At 44.8% G+C, this 13,935-nt stretch overlaps 1 protein-coding gene across 15 annotated transcripts in view; it reads left to right on the forward strand.

Annotated features, from left to right (window-relative positions):
• The window catches only part of AKAP13 (A-kinase anchoring protein 13), a 320,707-nt gene extending 315,466 nt beyond the window's left edge, over positions 1-5,241 (forward strand). For 14 of the 15 annotated variants that reach the window (XM_077871282.1, XM_077871307.1, XM_077871324.1 and 11 more), the window contains one exon: positions 759-5,241. In XM_077871282.1, the coding sequence (XP_077727408.1) occupies positions 759-808 (50 nt within the window). In that variant the 3' untranslated portion in view covers positions 809-5,241. The remainder of the gene's footprint in view (positions 1-758) is intronic. The other variant, XR_013364374.1, reaches the window with a different exon arrangement.
• The last annotated feature ends 8,694 nt before the right edge of the window (positions 5,242-13,935 follow it).

A 13,935-nucleotide genomic window follows, 5' to 3' on the forward strand; every position in this document is an offset into this window, starting at 1 on the left:
GTGGGCAGGTTTCCATAGCATGGGGATGGTTAAATTGGGGCCATTCAGGTGTGTGCTGTCTTGCCAGGCGCACTTGCTTTGCCTGTGAAGGCTGCTGGGACTCACACCTGGAATATCAACTCTGTGGTCATTTAAGACATCCTCCCCCCTTGTGCACACGTGTGCCCAGAAGAGTGTGCAGGTCTCATATTCCAGGCATCTGTTCCCCAACTGAGGGACCCAGAATGAAGACTAAAGTCTCCCTGCTTCCCTGTAGGGCTGGTCCAGTCACCAGTAGAGCTCGTAGTTAGTGAGCACTTCCAGGAGCTGGCTGTGTGAAGCAGGTGATGCTAATAAGCTCAAGAGAAACTAGGAAATGGAAGTTCAGAGAGACCAACAGTTGTGCTTGCCAGCACAGAGCTTGTGATTAAACCCCACTAACTGAGGTTCCCAGTTTGGGCATCACTTTCCCCAAAGTCCTCCCTCTGTTCCTTCTCATTAGGATTGCTCCCTCTGCTTTGTGCAGGAAAGCGGCTTGTCTCTGGGCCTGTTTGTGAATAGGAAGTCTGGTGCTTTGTCAAGTGACAGTGAAGGGTGCCAGAGGACCTCATTTACTAAACCAATTGAGGAACCCTGGCCTGGAGAAGGGGGGTGGGTTGCCTACCGGGCCATCACTGGTTGCATCCCAGAAGACTGGGGTTGAGGAGAAAGGGAAGAGAGTTCAGTGAAAAGAAAAATTGTTTCCTGAAGTTCTTTCTCCGTGGTTTCTCCTTTACCAGATGGCCCCGGGTCAGAAGTACCCACAGAGGGTGAAGAGATCTTCTGCTGACGCTGCCGTCTGCCAGGGCCATCACCTCCTGTCCTGGCTCGTGGTTACCAGCCCCACCTCTCCTGCTGTTTCTGGGTGTGGTCTCTTACCTTGGACACCCATGCTGCCCCAGGTCCTGGACCAGAGTGACAAACGGTCTCTAATGTCAGGGTGGGGCAGGGGACCGGGAGTCAGTGGCTGCTCACAGCTCCCGGATTGGGGCTGGCCCTACTGAGGGTATTACACTGAAAGTAGGTGGTCCCAGAAGTCCAGGTGATGGTTTCGGACATGTCAGGAATTTCTAAAGGCTGAAAGAAGTTTCCAAATAAGGTCTAAAATTCTACCTGCCTTTTATTTGCAGGAGACAAGCAACAGTCAAGCAGCAGCAGATAATTTGGACTTGGTCTGTGTACATAGTTACCCGTCTGCATATACCCATGGGGCATACCAGAATCAGGCACCATCTGTAGGAGGTGCTGCCCCGCCCTGCCTGGGGGACATGCAGGCACTCAGCAGGTCATCCCCTAGCCCTCCAAGGCGGCTTTCCTATAACCCTACTCTGTGCACACCTCACCCCTTTCTGCAAGTATTTCTCATTTCATTTTAGAAGCGATAGCAAACATTTGTGAAAACCAGTGAGAAAAGGCATGACATGTTTAAAAAGCATATGTGTATATATATGATCTGTACCACCTTGATTTGGGTGTTTGTGATTTTTAAAAAAAAAATCTAGTTTTAACATGAAATCCAAAGAAATCTTACACTTAACTGGTTTTCCAGGATGTTTGCCCGCATACTCTGGGCAGAGATGAAGTAGAGAATCTCCTCATCCCTACTCCTGCCTTGTGACACTTTCTGGTTGTCACTGACCCGCAGCCTCCTGGCAGCACGCCAAGGGAAGTTGCTTCTCCGGCACTGAGGTGATCCCCACCCCAGTACCGGGACAGCTGGCCATGTCAGTTCAGGTGAAGGAATTTGGCCCACAGGTAGTAATTTTTACATTAGTGCAGCCCGATCGATAGCTGGCCCAGGTGTGGCTTGGAAATGTGCTCATCCTCTATCAGGAGGCTGGGGCACAATTCGATTTCTTCAAACATTTTTCAAATCTAAAGGTCTGTTGGTTATTGTACTCCACTCCCTGACGGTGCCACAGATGCGGCCTGGTTACTCTTCTCTTCCTCTCTTCCACACTGTTGGTGATCTGTATTTGCTGGAGGCTCGTCACCGGCTAGTAGGAGCAGGACCGTTCATTGAGTTCCTCTGAGGCCCCATCTCCCTGCTGGACTCACTGCTCCCTGTAAGGGGAGACCCTGGAAAAGTCTGCTTTCATTATGCCCCGGGTCCTGCCCCTCAGAAGCATGGGTCTTTGAACATACTTCTTAAACAAAATCTGTAACTTGGTGCTTGTTGATGAATTGCAAGCTGGCCTTGCAGATGGAGATATTTATCTTTCAGTTTATTTGAAAGAGGTCTGGTTTAACATTTTTAGGTTAGGTTTGTTTATTTATTTATGTGTGTGTGTGTGTCTGTGTGTAAAGTGAACATACTAGCCCAACGGTTTCAACCATCTGATCAATGCAGAAAGTGAATAGCCAACAGTGCTGCTCACTCCTCGGTGTCTGTCAAAGTGCTTTGAGGGCCCAAAAGAAAATTAATGGTTAGGGAAGGGGGATGCTTTTCTTCTCTCCTCTCATCCTCACCTCATTCTCTGATCAAAGGATGTCATCTTCCTCACTGGAGAGTCAGAACCTGCCACCTCTGAGTTAATCACCTATTCCTATTGTGGAGATTTCTTAGTCTTCAGAAACAGACTTTAAGACCAAAACTGGCTAATGGTCTTTTGAACTCTGATTCCCCTCCCCCCACCCCTAAACAGTACAGTTAAGTTCCTTTCTTGCATCAGTCCAGCAGAGCCTGCCATGGTATTCCTCAGATTCACACAGAGCCCAGTTCTCTTGGGCACCAATCCCAGCTCCCCACTGGGGCTTGCTGTCCCACTGGACGTGTGCTGTCAGAGGAGATGGCTGGCCAGAGGGGATGGCTCTGGGCACTCGAAGCCTGGCAGCTGGGCCACCCTGTTTCCTGAGCCTGCGGCAGGAAGTGCTCAGGACTGACCACATCAGCCCTCACGTCTGCTCTCCACAAGAGTGCTCTGGACCCCGGGTCACTGTCCACTGCTGCCTAGCTTGATGACAATTTGAAAGTGTCTTTTACTCTCAACTAGCTATAACGTTTAAGTGGCTTTGGTTGGGGCGATGGTGGGTTTTGTTTTTTTTAAATGGAGACTTCACCTGCACCCACACCCCAGTAATTTAATTTGGTCAGGTTCTGGCTGGACAAATGTAGAATCGTAATTAGAAAGTAGCTTCCTGCATCCACCCCACCTGGCCACCTCCATTCAGAATACAGGCTGCCGTAGGAAGAGACAACTACTTGGTAAGACCCGTGCTCTGACTTGCCTTTCCCCTCTCACCCCCAGGAGACTGGATCCGAGGGACCTCCCATTGTGCTTGGAGAGCTACCTGGGTTGTTGTTACTTGTGCTTGTGACCTTGAAAACCACTCTGGTTACTGAGTCTAAAGCCCCGTCTGGGTCTCTCCCTGTGAGAAGGGGTCGTCTGCCAGGGTGACTCTGATTCAGTTCCCCGTTGTATCTTCCAGCAAGCTCAAGAAATCAGATGCTTGATGGTGTGGTTGAGTTTTGGGGGTCAGGTAGAGACACTAGCCAAGAGTCCCCAAGTTCCCAGAGTCTAGGGAATTTCCTGGAAAGAGGCTGCATCTTCTCAGTCTATCATCTCAGAAGTTGTCATCCTGTTTGGGTGACACGTGCACTTTAAATGCTCTCGTCTTTTGGCTTCATTTTTGAGACAATCAGCTGTGGTAACTGTTTCCTTCTTTGAAAACGAGAGGGTTAAAAGCATGCAGATCGCCATAATCCAGCCTTTGCCAACATTCCATTCTCTGCCCCCACGAGAGTGATCTGTGCCTCATCAAGATTGTTTTCTCTTTTTTGAAAAGGTACGAATCTTACCTTTTTCCACCTTCTGTCTCAGGGTAGCACCACTCAAGTCCCTTTGAGAAGAGAATGTTTCCCTTATTCTCTTCCTCAGCCCGAATTGTTCAGACCCTCGGGGTTTGTTGTACCTTTCCAGGGAGGGAGCTGGAGTGGGGTGCAGGGTGACGGAGGCAGAACCTACCCAGGAGGCCAGGACATCATCCATGAGTTGCTCCTCATAGAAGTACTTGCTGTTTCACCACTTCGCCTCTGAGGCAGCTTTTCCAGAGCCAGTTCTTCCTGAGGATTCTGGTATTTGCTGGGGGGTGGCAGTCCACTGCAGTGTTGGTGGCCACTTGTGCCTGGGCCAGCCCCACCTGGGAGGGGGTTGGAGATGCTGTCTTGGTGAGTGGCCGTCCCCAGGGTGGCTTGGACACCCTTAGAATGTGGAAGCCCAAGCACCCCTTTAGGGTCAGATGGTGGTTGAGAGAGACATGTGTGCCTTGCCCACCCACCTTCCGTCTGGACATACATGCTGGTGCTGCAGGCCTGGGTGCCAGCCCCATGCTATTGCTCATTGACAGGCAGAGACGAAGAGGAGGGCAAAGAGTTTGTTGTGGTTTGTGTCTGTCTGCGTTTTTCTTCCAATGTAGCCTAACATTCCTAGTTAACCAGAGCTTTGGAATCTACTGCCTGCTGGCCAGGTTTTAAAGTGAAAAGTATTTTAATGCTGCCATAAGAGTAAAAACAAAGAAGGAAGGGAAAATACAAAAAGAAGCCTTCTACTTCTCTAATTTAATTTGTCAAAAGATTGACAGGCCTTGAATTAATTCTCCATCTTGCTAAGGTTTAAAGCCGGGCAAACCCTGCTGGCTCAAGTCCTCCGGCCACAGACATGACACCCTGCTCCGCACACCTGGCCTATGCTGGGGGGTCTCCTCCCTGCTGCAAAGCAGAGGGCACTGCCCCCCCCCCCCCCACCAACCCCGGCCCAGCCTCTCCACCCCAGAGCCTCACCCAGCTTGAGCTCTCCTGCCTTCTGCAGCCACCTTCCAGGGGCCCGCCCAGTCAGCTTGCCCATGGTCACGGTTCAGCCTGTGGTTTTCTGTGTTCCTTGCCCACTGGGGGCGTGGGACACGCCCGGACCTGCAGGAGGGCAATTACCGTACACCTTATACCTCTGCTTTTGTTGTTTTCAAACGCTAGACGAACGTTTCTGTGCTAGGTTCTTTTAAATAAAAATGGGTTAAAACCCACATGCTGTATATTAATTTGTAATTATGTATAAAGTAAAGCAGTTTTACAGTAAAACTGTAAAAAATTTTTCAGTGTGTTTTCTGGGATTTTGCCACAACATACTGGCTTTGTATTTTATTTATCTTCCTCTCTAGTTATTGGCTTCAGACTCTACTTGTAAAGTCCCCTCCACCCTTTCAAAAAATAAATGTCCTTTAAGTCTTGATGTTGCCATATCCTATTTTGTCCCCATGGGCTTCCTGGAGAGCATCCCAAGACATTCAGGGCTCCTGATAACAGGGTACCCCCACACTTGACGAAGAGCCCTCTCCCCAGAGAGAACTTGTAACCACTCAGTGGCTCCTCAGAGGCCTTTTCCTGGGGCCCAGACACAAAACCCAGGGGTGACAGGCCAGCCGTGAAGCAAATCCCATGAAGCGGGATTTGGGCCTGGAATCAAAACTATTTCCAGTCATATCAGTGCAGTAAAATTGTCCTTTGCTATAGGTTCTACTCTGTAAAAAAGAATTGTTTGCCTGCCTTTGACAACTTTCCCCACCCCGTGCTCCACAGACACAACTCGATAATGCTCACATCAGTGCAAACAAGCCAAAGACAAACTCCACAACTATAAATGCAGAAATGAGACCATATCAAAGAGGGTGGGAAAGGGAAAGACACTGGGAACCAAACAGATGACAGCTGTCCACAGGAGAGAAACAGACCATCACACCAGAGCCCCCGTAGGGAGGATGAATCCCCATTACATCTTGCTTTGAAAACTAGAAGGGCCAAATTTCACAAGTTCTTATGACCTTAAAATCAGCCAGCTTGGCTCTTGGAGTCTGGAGGGCCAACAGGAACCAGAGTCCCCACCCTTAAAGAGGCAGCACAACAAACAGCCCAGGGAGGTAGGACATACAGGGGCAGAGTTACTAATCTCAGAGCATGGGCAGGAGGGGCAGAGGTTATCGGGATACTCCCAGGAACAAAGGAGCTGCCAGATGCCATTTCCTGCCCCTGCCCCGCCCCCGCCCCCCAGCATCAATACACAGCCACCTGCAGGAACCAGCCAGCTGATCTTCACTATCTAACTTGCTGACACCCCACCCCACTCCCTGCACTTTGGCAGATCCATCCCCTCCAGCCAGTCCTGCCTCAGTCCCAGGGATGCCAATCCCTTCCCCCAGAAGACTGTGCAAACCTTGCCAGCACCTTACATCCTACCCCCATGCAGATCTGCCCCTTCCAACCCAGCCAGCCTTGGTCCCATCCCCCACCCCCATCCCACCCCGTGGCTGCAGGTCCCCTCCTGCAGAGGACTGGCACACAAACCTTGCAAACACTGCACATCCTGCCCAGCACACTTTGTAGATCTACACCCTCCAAGACACTCTTGGCAGGAGCGAGCCCATCCAAAGCAGTGCCACAAGCCACACAGTGTGCACGCAGCCCAGACAAGATCCAGCACCATTCCAAAGAGGCTCCTTCCCCAGGGAGAGGGAAAAATAACCATAAACCACCAGTCAGGCTGCAGACCTCTGTTCTGACAGCAAGCCCCACCCAACAACAAAACCTTCTCAGGGACAACACAGGGAAAGTGCCCTATAGTTTGGTGATACTACATCTCTGGCAAACATCTGGTCTGACTGAACTCTGGCCCCAGACAGCCCCACACTGGTCCACCAACAGTAGAGGGACCAAACTCTGCCCACACAGGGCAAAGAGAGCCACTGCAGATGACTGGACTGGAGAGAAGATGCTCAGTGACAAAAGTAGGCTCCATGCAACACACACAGGAGATGCTCTCGAGGGGCACATGGATGGCTCAGTCGTTTGGGCACCTGACCCTTGACTGGCTCAGGTCACGATCTCAGGGTCATGAGATTGAGGCCTGCATCAGGCTCCACACTCAGTGCAGAGTCTGCTTGAGATTCTCTGCCCCTCCCCCTGCTTGTGTTCTCTAAATACATACATAAATACATAAAGTCTTTTTAAAAAGAAAAAGGAGACACCCTTGAAGCACCAAGTTCTGGTGAGCAGGGGACATTGTACTGCAGAGTACTACAGAATCTTTTTTTTTTTTTTTTTTAAGATTTTATTTATTCATGAGAGAGAGAGAGGCAGAGACAGGCAGTGGGAGAAGCAGGTTCAATTATGAGGAGCCTGATGCGGGACTCAATCCCAGGACCCCAGGATCATGACCTGAGCCAAAGGCAGATGCTCAACCACTGAGCCACCCAGGTGCCCCTGGAACTTCTTTAAGTCCACTACTTTCAAGTAGGAGACATAGCTGACTTTCCTAACACAGAAACAGACATAGATAAAATGAGGGGACGGGAATATACTCCAAGTGAAAGAAAAGGACAAAAATCACACCAAGAGAGACCTAAGTGAAATGGAGGTGAGTAACATGCCTAACAATTTCAAGTAATGATCATGAAGATACTGGACTTAGTGTAGGACCTCACTGAGGCTCTTAGCAAGGAGATAGAAAACATTAAAAAGAACCAATCAGAGATGAAGAACTCAATAAATGAAATGAAAACCACATTAGATGGAATAGACTAAAAGGAAGCAGAAGAACAGGTCAGTGACCTGGAAGACAGAGCAATGGAAAGCAATCAAGCTGAGCAAGTGAAAAGAAATATATATATACAAAATATATATACAGGGCAGCCCCGGTGGCCCAGCAGTTTAGCGCCGCCTTCAGCACAGGGAGTGATCCTGGAGATCCAGGATCGAGTCCCGCGTCGGGCTCCCTGCATGGAGCCTGCTTCTCCCTCTGCCTGTGTCTCTGCCTCTCTCTCTCTCTCTCTGTGCCTCTCATGAATAAATAAATAAAATCTTTTAAAATTACATATATATATATACAAAATATATATCCCAAATAAAAATTGACTTAAAGAACTCTTATACTATCAAGTATAATAACATTCACATTATGGGAGGTTCCAGAAGGAGAAAGACAGAAAAAAGGAGGCAGAAAATTTACTTAAATAATAACTGAAAACCTCCTAAATGTGGGGAAAGACAGAAATCCAAATCCAGGAGGCACAGAGAGCCCCAACAAAATCAACCAAAGGAGGTCCACATGAAAACATACAGTAACCACAATGGCAAAAAGTAATGAGAAAGACCGGATTTTAAAAGCAACAAAAGAAAACAATTACATACAATGGAAACCCCCATCAGGCTATCAGCTGATGTTTCAGCAGAAACACTGAAGAACCAGAAGGGAGTGACATGATCTATTCACAGTGCTGAAGAACAACCTGCAGCCAGGAGTATTCTATGCAGCAAGGCTCTCATCCAAATAGAGAGAAAGCTTCTCAGACAAAACTAAAGTAGTTCTTGACCACTACACCTGCCCTACAAAAAAAAAAAAAAAAATTATATAAAAAAAAAAAAAAAATATATATATATATATAAGCAGACTCTTTGAATGCAAAGGAAAAACCATAAATAGGACTTAGAAAAGTAGGAAACACAAAAGCAGTTAAATATATCTGTAAAGATCAGCCAAGGGACTCATAAAATAAAAAGATACAAAATATGACACTGTATACCTAAAACATGGGGAGGGGAGAATAGGTTCACATTTGAGTGATCATCAGTGTAATACAGACTGCTAAATGCAAAAGATACAGAGTTAATGGTAACCATGATTCAAAAACTACTCATAGATTGCAAGGAATAAAGAGAAAGGAATCCAAGCATATCGCTTAAACAAAATCAGCAAACCATGAAAGAAAGCAAGAGAAGGAAGGATCAGAGATAAAATACAAAAACAACTACAAAACAACAAAATAATAATAAGCACAAATCTATCAATAATTCCTTTGACTATAAATGGACTAAATGCTCCAAAAGACATAGGGTGACAGTATAGGTGAAAGAACAAAACCCATCTATATGCTGCCTATAAGAGACTCATTTTGGACCACCTCAAAAAAAGACACCTGCAGATTGAAAGTGAGGGGGTGGAGAAACATTTCTCATGCAAATGGATGTCAAAAGAAAGCCAGAGTAGCAATACTTACATGGGGCAAAATAGACTTTATTTTCTTTAATAGAATTTAGGTAGAATTTAGGGGCACCTGGGTGCCTTAGTTGGTTAAGTGTCTACCTTTAGCTCAGTTCATGATCTCAGGGTCCTGGAATTAAGCCCCACATGGGACTCCCTGCTCAGTGGGGGAGTCTGCTTCTCCTTCTCCCTCTGCCCCTCTCCCTGCTTGTGCTCACTTGCATGCTCTTTCTTTTGCTCAAATAAGTAAAATCTTTTAAAAAATAGACTTTAGAGGGGCAGCTGGGTGGCTCAGTGGTTGAGCATCTGCCTTTGGCTCAGGTCGTGATCCCAGGGTCCTGGGATCGACTCATATATCAGGCTCCCCACAGGGAGCCTGCTTCTCCCCCTGCCTATGTCTCTGCCTCTTTCTCTCTCTCTGTGCCTCTCATGAATAAATATTTTTACGTAAATAAAAATAAAAAATAGACTTTAGAACAAAAACTATAAGAGACAAAGAAGGACTTAATAATATAAGGGGGGCAATCTAACAAGAGGATATAACAATTGTAAATATTTGTTCACACAACATGGGAATATACAAAGCATGAAACCATTAATAAAAATAAATGAGATAATTGGCAGTAATACAATAATAATAGGGGACTTTAGCATCCCATTTACATCAATGCACAGATCATTCAAACAAAATAAGGAAACTGTGACCTTGACTAACACACTGGACAACAACAAATTTAACAGATATATTCAGAACATTCTATACTAAAACAGCCAAATACACATTCTTTTCAAGTGTACATGGAACATTCTCCAGAATGGATCACATATTAGGCTACAAAATAAGCCACAACAAATTCAAAAAGATTTAAGTCATACATCTTTTCTGACCACAATGCTATGAAACTAGAAATCAGCCACAAAAAATAAAAATAAAAATTTACAAAAATCTGGAAGACCACAAATACATGGAAGTTAAATAACATGCTACTAAACATCAAATTGGTCAACCAAGAAATCAAAGAGGAAATCAAAACATACATGGAGATAAATGAAAATGAAAACACAATGCTCCAAAACCCCTGAGATGCAACAAAAGCAGTTCTAAGAGTAATCAAAAATTTCCCAGCAAGATTGCCTGGGTGGCTTAGTTTAGTTGAGTGTGTGACTCTTGATTTCAGCTAAGGTCATGATCTCAGGGTCATGGGATCGAGCCCTGCATCAGGCTCTGCACTCAGCATGGAGTCTTCTTGAAATGCTCTCTCTCAATCTCTCTCTCTCTCTCTCTCTCTACACCTCCCCTTGCTCACACTCTCTCTTGCTAAATAAATAAATACATAAATATTAATTGATTTTTTTTTAAATCTTTAAGAAAAAACTGCCAACATACAGAAGTCCAGGACCAGATGTCTTCACAGGTGAATTCTACCAAACATTTATTTTTTTAAAGATTTTATTTATTTATTCATGACAGACACACACACACACACAGAGAGAGAGAGAGAGAAAGAGAGAGAGGCAGAGACACAGGCAGAGGGAGATGCAGACTCCATGCAGGGAGCCCAATGCAGGACTTGATCCTGGGTCCCCAGGATCACACCCTGGGCTGAAGGCAGTGCTAAACCACTGAGCCACCGGGGTTGCCCTACCAAACATTTAAAGAAGAGTTAATACCTACTGTTCTCAAACTATCCCAAAAAATAGAAGGAAAGCTTCCAAATCCATTCTGAGACCAGCATTACCCTGATACTAAAGACAAGAAAGACACCACAAAAACAAACAAAAGACACCACAATAAAAGAAAACTACAGGTCAGTATCTCTGATGAAAATAGAGGCAAAATTTTTCAACAAAATATTAGCAAACCAAATCCAACAATACACTAAAAAAAATCATTCACCACAATCAGGCGGGGTTTATTCCCAGGATGCAAGAGTAGTTCAATATTTGCAAAGCAATCAACATGATATATCACATCAGTAAGAGGATAAAAATCATATGATCATTTCAGTAGACACAGAAAAAGAATTTGACAAAGTATAACATCCATTCATGATGTAAGACCTCAGCACAGGTGTGTGTCTGGCTGGCTCAAGTGGTAAAGCCTATGATTCTTGGATCACAGGGTTGTGAGTTGAAGCCCCATGTTGGGTGTAGAGATTACTTAAGAATAAAGTCTTTTTTAAAAAGCCCTAAGCAAAGTAATTTGGAGGTAACATAACAAAATAAAGGCTATATATGAATATATCACAGCTAATACCATACTCAATGGGGAAAAACAGAGCCTTTCCCCTAGGGACAGGAACAAGATGAAGATGTCCACTCCTCAATACCTTTATTCAACATAGTACTGGAAGACCTAACCACAGCAATCAAACAACAAAAAGGAACAAAAGGCACAAGTTATTAAGAAAGAAGTAAAACTTTCACTATTTGCAGAGGACATGGTACCCTATATGGAAAACCCAGAAGATTCCACCAAAAATCTGCTAGAACTGATAAATGAATTCAGTAAAGTTGCAGGATACAAAATACGTGCAGAAATCTGTTGCATTTCTTCACATTAATGATGAAACAGCAGAAAGACAAATTAATAAAACAGTCCCATTTACGATTGCACCAAAAAGAATAATGAAAATTATAAAAACATTGATGAAGAGAATTAAAGATGACACAAACAAATGGAAAGATATTCCATACTCATGGATTGGAAGAACAAGAATTGCTAAAATGTCCATACCACCCAAAGCAATCTACAGATTTAATGCAATCCCTATCGCAATACCAACAGCAGTTTTCATAGAACTAGAAAAAACAATCCCACAATTTATATGGAACCAAAAAAGACCCCAAATAGCAAAAGCAACCTTGAAAAAGAAAAACACAGCTGGATGTATCATGATTCCAAATTTCAAGTTATACTCTAAAGCAGTAGTAATAAAAACAGGATGATACTGGCACAAAAACAGACACATAACTTTATGGAACAGAATGGAAAGCCCCAAAATAAGCCCATTTTTTAAAAGATTTTATTTATTTATTCATGAGAGACACAGAGAGAGAGAGAAGCAGAGACACAGGCAGAGGGAGAAGCAGGCTCCATGCAGGGAGCCCGACAGGGGACTCGATCCCAGGTCTCCAGGATTACGCCCCGGGCAGAAGGTGGCACTAAACCACTGAGCCACTCGAGCTGCCCCAGCCCATGTTTTTATGGTAAATCAATCTTTAACAAAGGCAGCTGGAATATCCAGTTGCTGGGAAGACTGGACAGCTCCATGCAAAAGAATGAAACTGGACCATTTTCTTATACCACACAAAAATAAACTCAAAATGGATTAAGGACTGAATAGTAAGACCTGAAACCATAAAAATCCTTGAAGAGAGCTGGGACAGTAATTTCTCCGACATCAGCCATAGTAACACTTTTCTAGATAGGTCTCCTGAAGTAAGAGAAACAAAAGTAAAAAACTATTGGGACTACATCAAAATGAAAAGCTTCTGCACAGCAAAGGAAACGGTCAACAAAACTAAAGGCAACCTATGGAATGGGAGAAGATGTTTGCAAATGACGTATCAGATAAAAGGTCAGTATCCAAAATATATGAAGAACTACAACTCAACACCAATCAACATAACAACAACTACAAAAAACGATTCCATTTTAAAAATGGGCAATGTGAATAGACATTTTCCCAAAGAAGACACACAGAAGACCAATAGACATGTGAAAGAAGCTTAAAAAGAATGTTCAGCATCACTCATCATCAGGGAAATACAAGTCAAAACTATATGAGATATCACCTCACACCTGTCAGAATGGCTACAAACACACACACACACACACACACACATACACACACGAAAACAACAGGTGTTGGTGAGACTGTGGAGAAAAAGGAACCTTCACACATGGTTGGTGGGAATGCAAACTGGTACAGCCACCATGGAAAACAGTATGGAGGGGCCTCAAAACATGAAGAATACAAGTACCCAAAATCCACTAATCACACTACCAGTTACTTGCCCAAAAATACAAAATAAGGGATCCCTGGGTGGCGCAGCGGTTTGGTGCCTGCCTTTGGCCCAGGGTGCGATCCTGGAGACCCGGGATCGAATCCCACGTCGGGCTCCTGGTGCATGGAGCCTGCTTCTCCCTCTGCCTGTGTCTCTGCGCCTCTCTCTCTCTCTGTGACTATCATAAATAAATAAAAATTTTTAAAAAATACAAAATAGGGGATCCCTGGGTGGCGCAGCGGTTTGGTGCCTGCCTTTGGCCCAGGGCGTGATCCTGGAGACCCGGGATCGAGTCCCACGTCGGGCTCCCAGTGCATGGAGCCTGCTTCTCCCTCTGCCTGTGTCTCTGCCTCTCTCTCTCTCTCCTCTCTCTCTCTGTGACTATCATAAATAAATAAAAATTAAAAAAAAAAAATTTAAAAAATACAAAATAATTTGAAAGGATACTTGCACCCTGTTTATAGCAGAATTATTTACAATGACCAAATTACGGAGGCAGCCCTAGTGTCCACTGATAGATGAATGGATAAAGATGTGGTGTACGGGCTCCCGGTTGGCTTAGTCAGTAGAACATGCAACTCTTAATTAAGTCAGAGTTGTGAGTTCAAGCCCTACACTGGGCAAAAAGCTTACTTAAAAAAAAAAAAAAAAGACATATGGTGTGTGTATAGCACAATGATGTTCTAAAACCTTTGGGATGCCACAAAAGTAGCTTTAAGAGGGAAATTTATAGCAATACAGGCCTACCTCAAGGAGCAAGAGAAATCTCAAATAAACAACCTTACCTTATACCTAAAGGAGTTAGAAAAAGAACAACAAATAAAACCCCAAACCACCAATACATAAAGACACAAATGGAGTATTATTCAGCCATAAAAAG

This window comes from Canis aureus, chromosome 2, assembly GCF_053574225.1.
Source record: "Canis aureus isolate CA01 chromosome 2, VMU_Caureus_v.1.0, whole genome shotgun sequence".
In the NCBI taxonomy this organism is placed as follows: domain Eukaryota; kingdom Metazoa; phylum Chordata; class Mammalia; order Carnivora; family Canidae; genus Canis; species Canis aureus.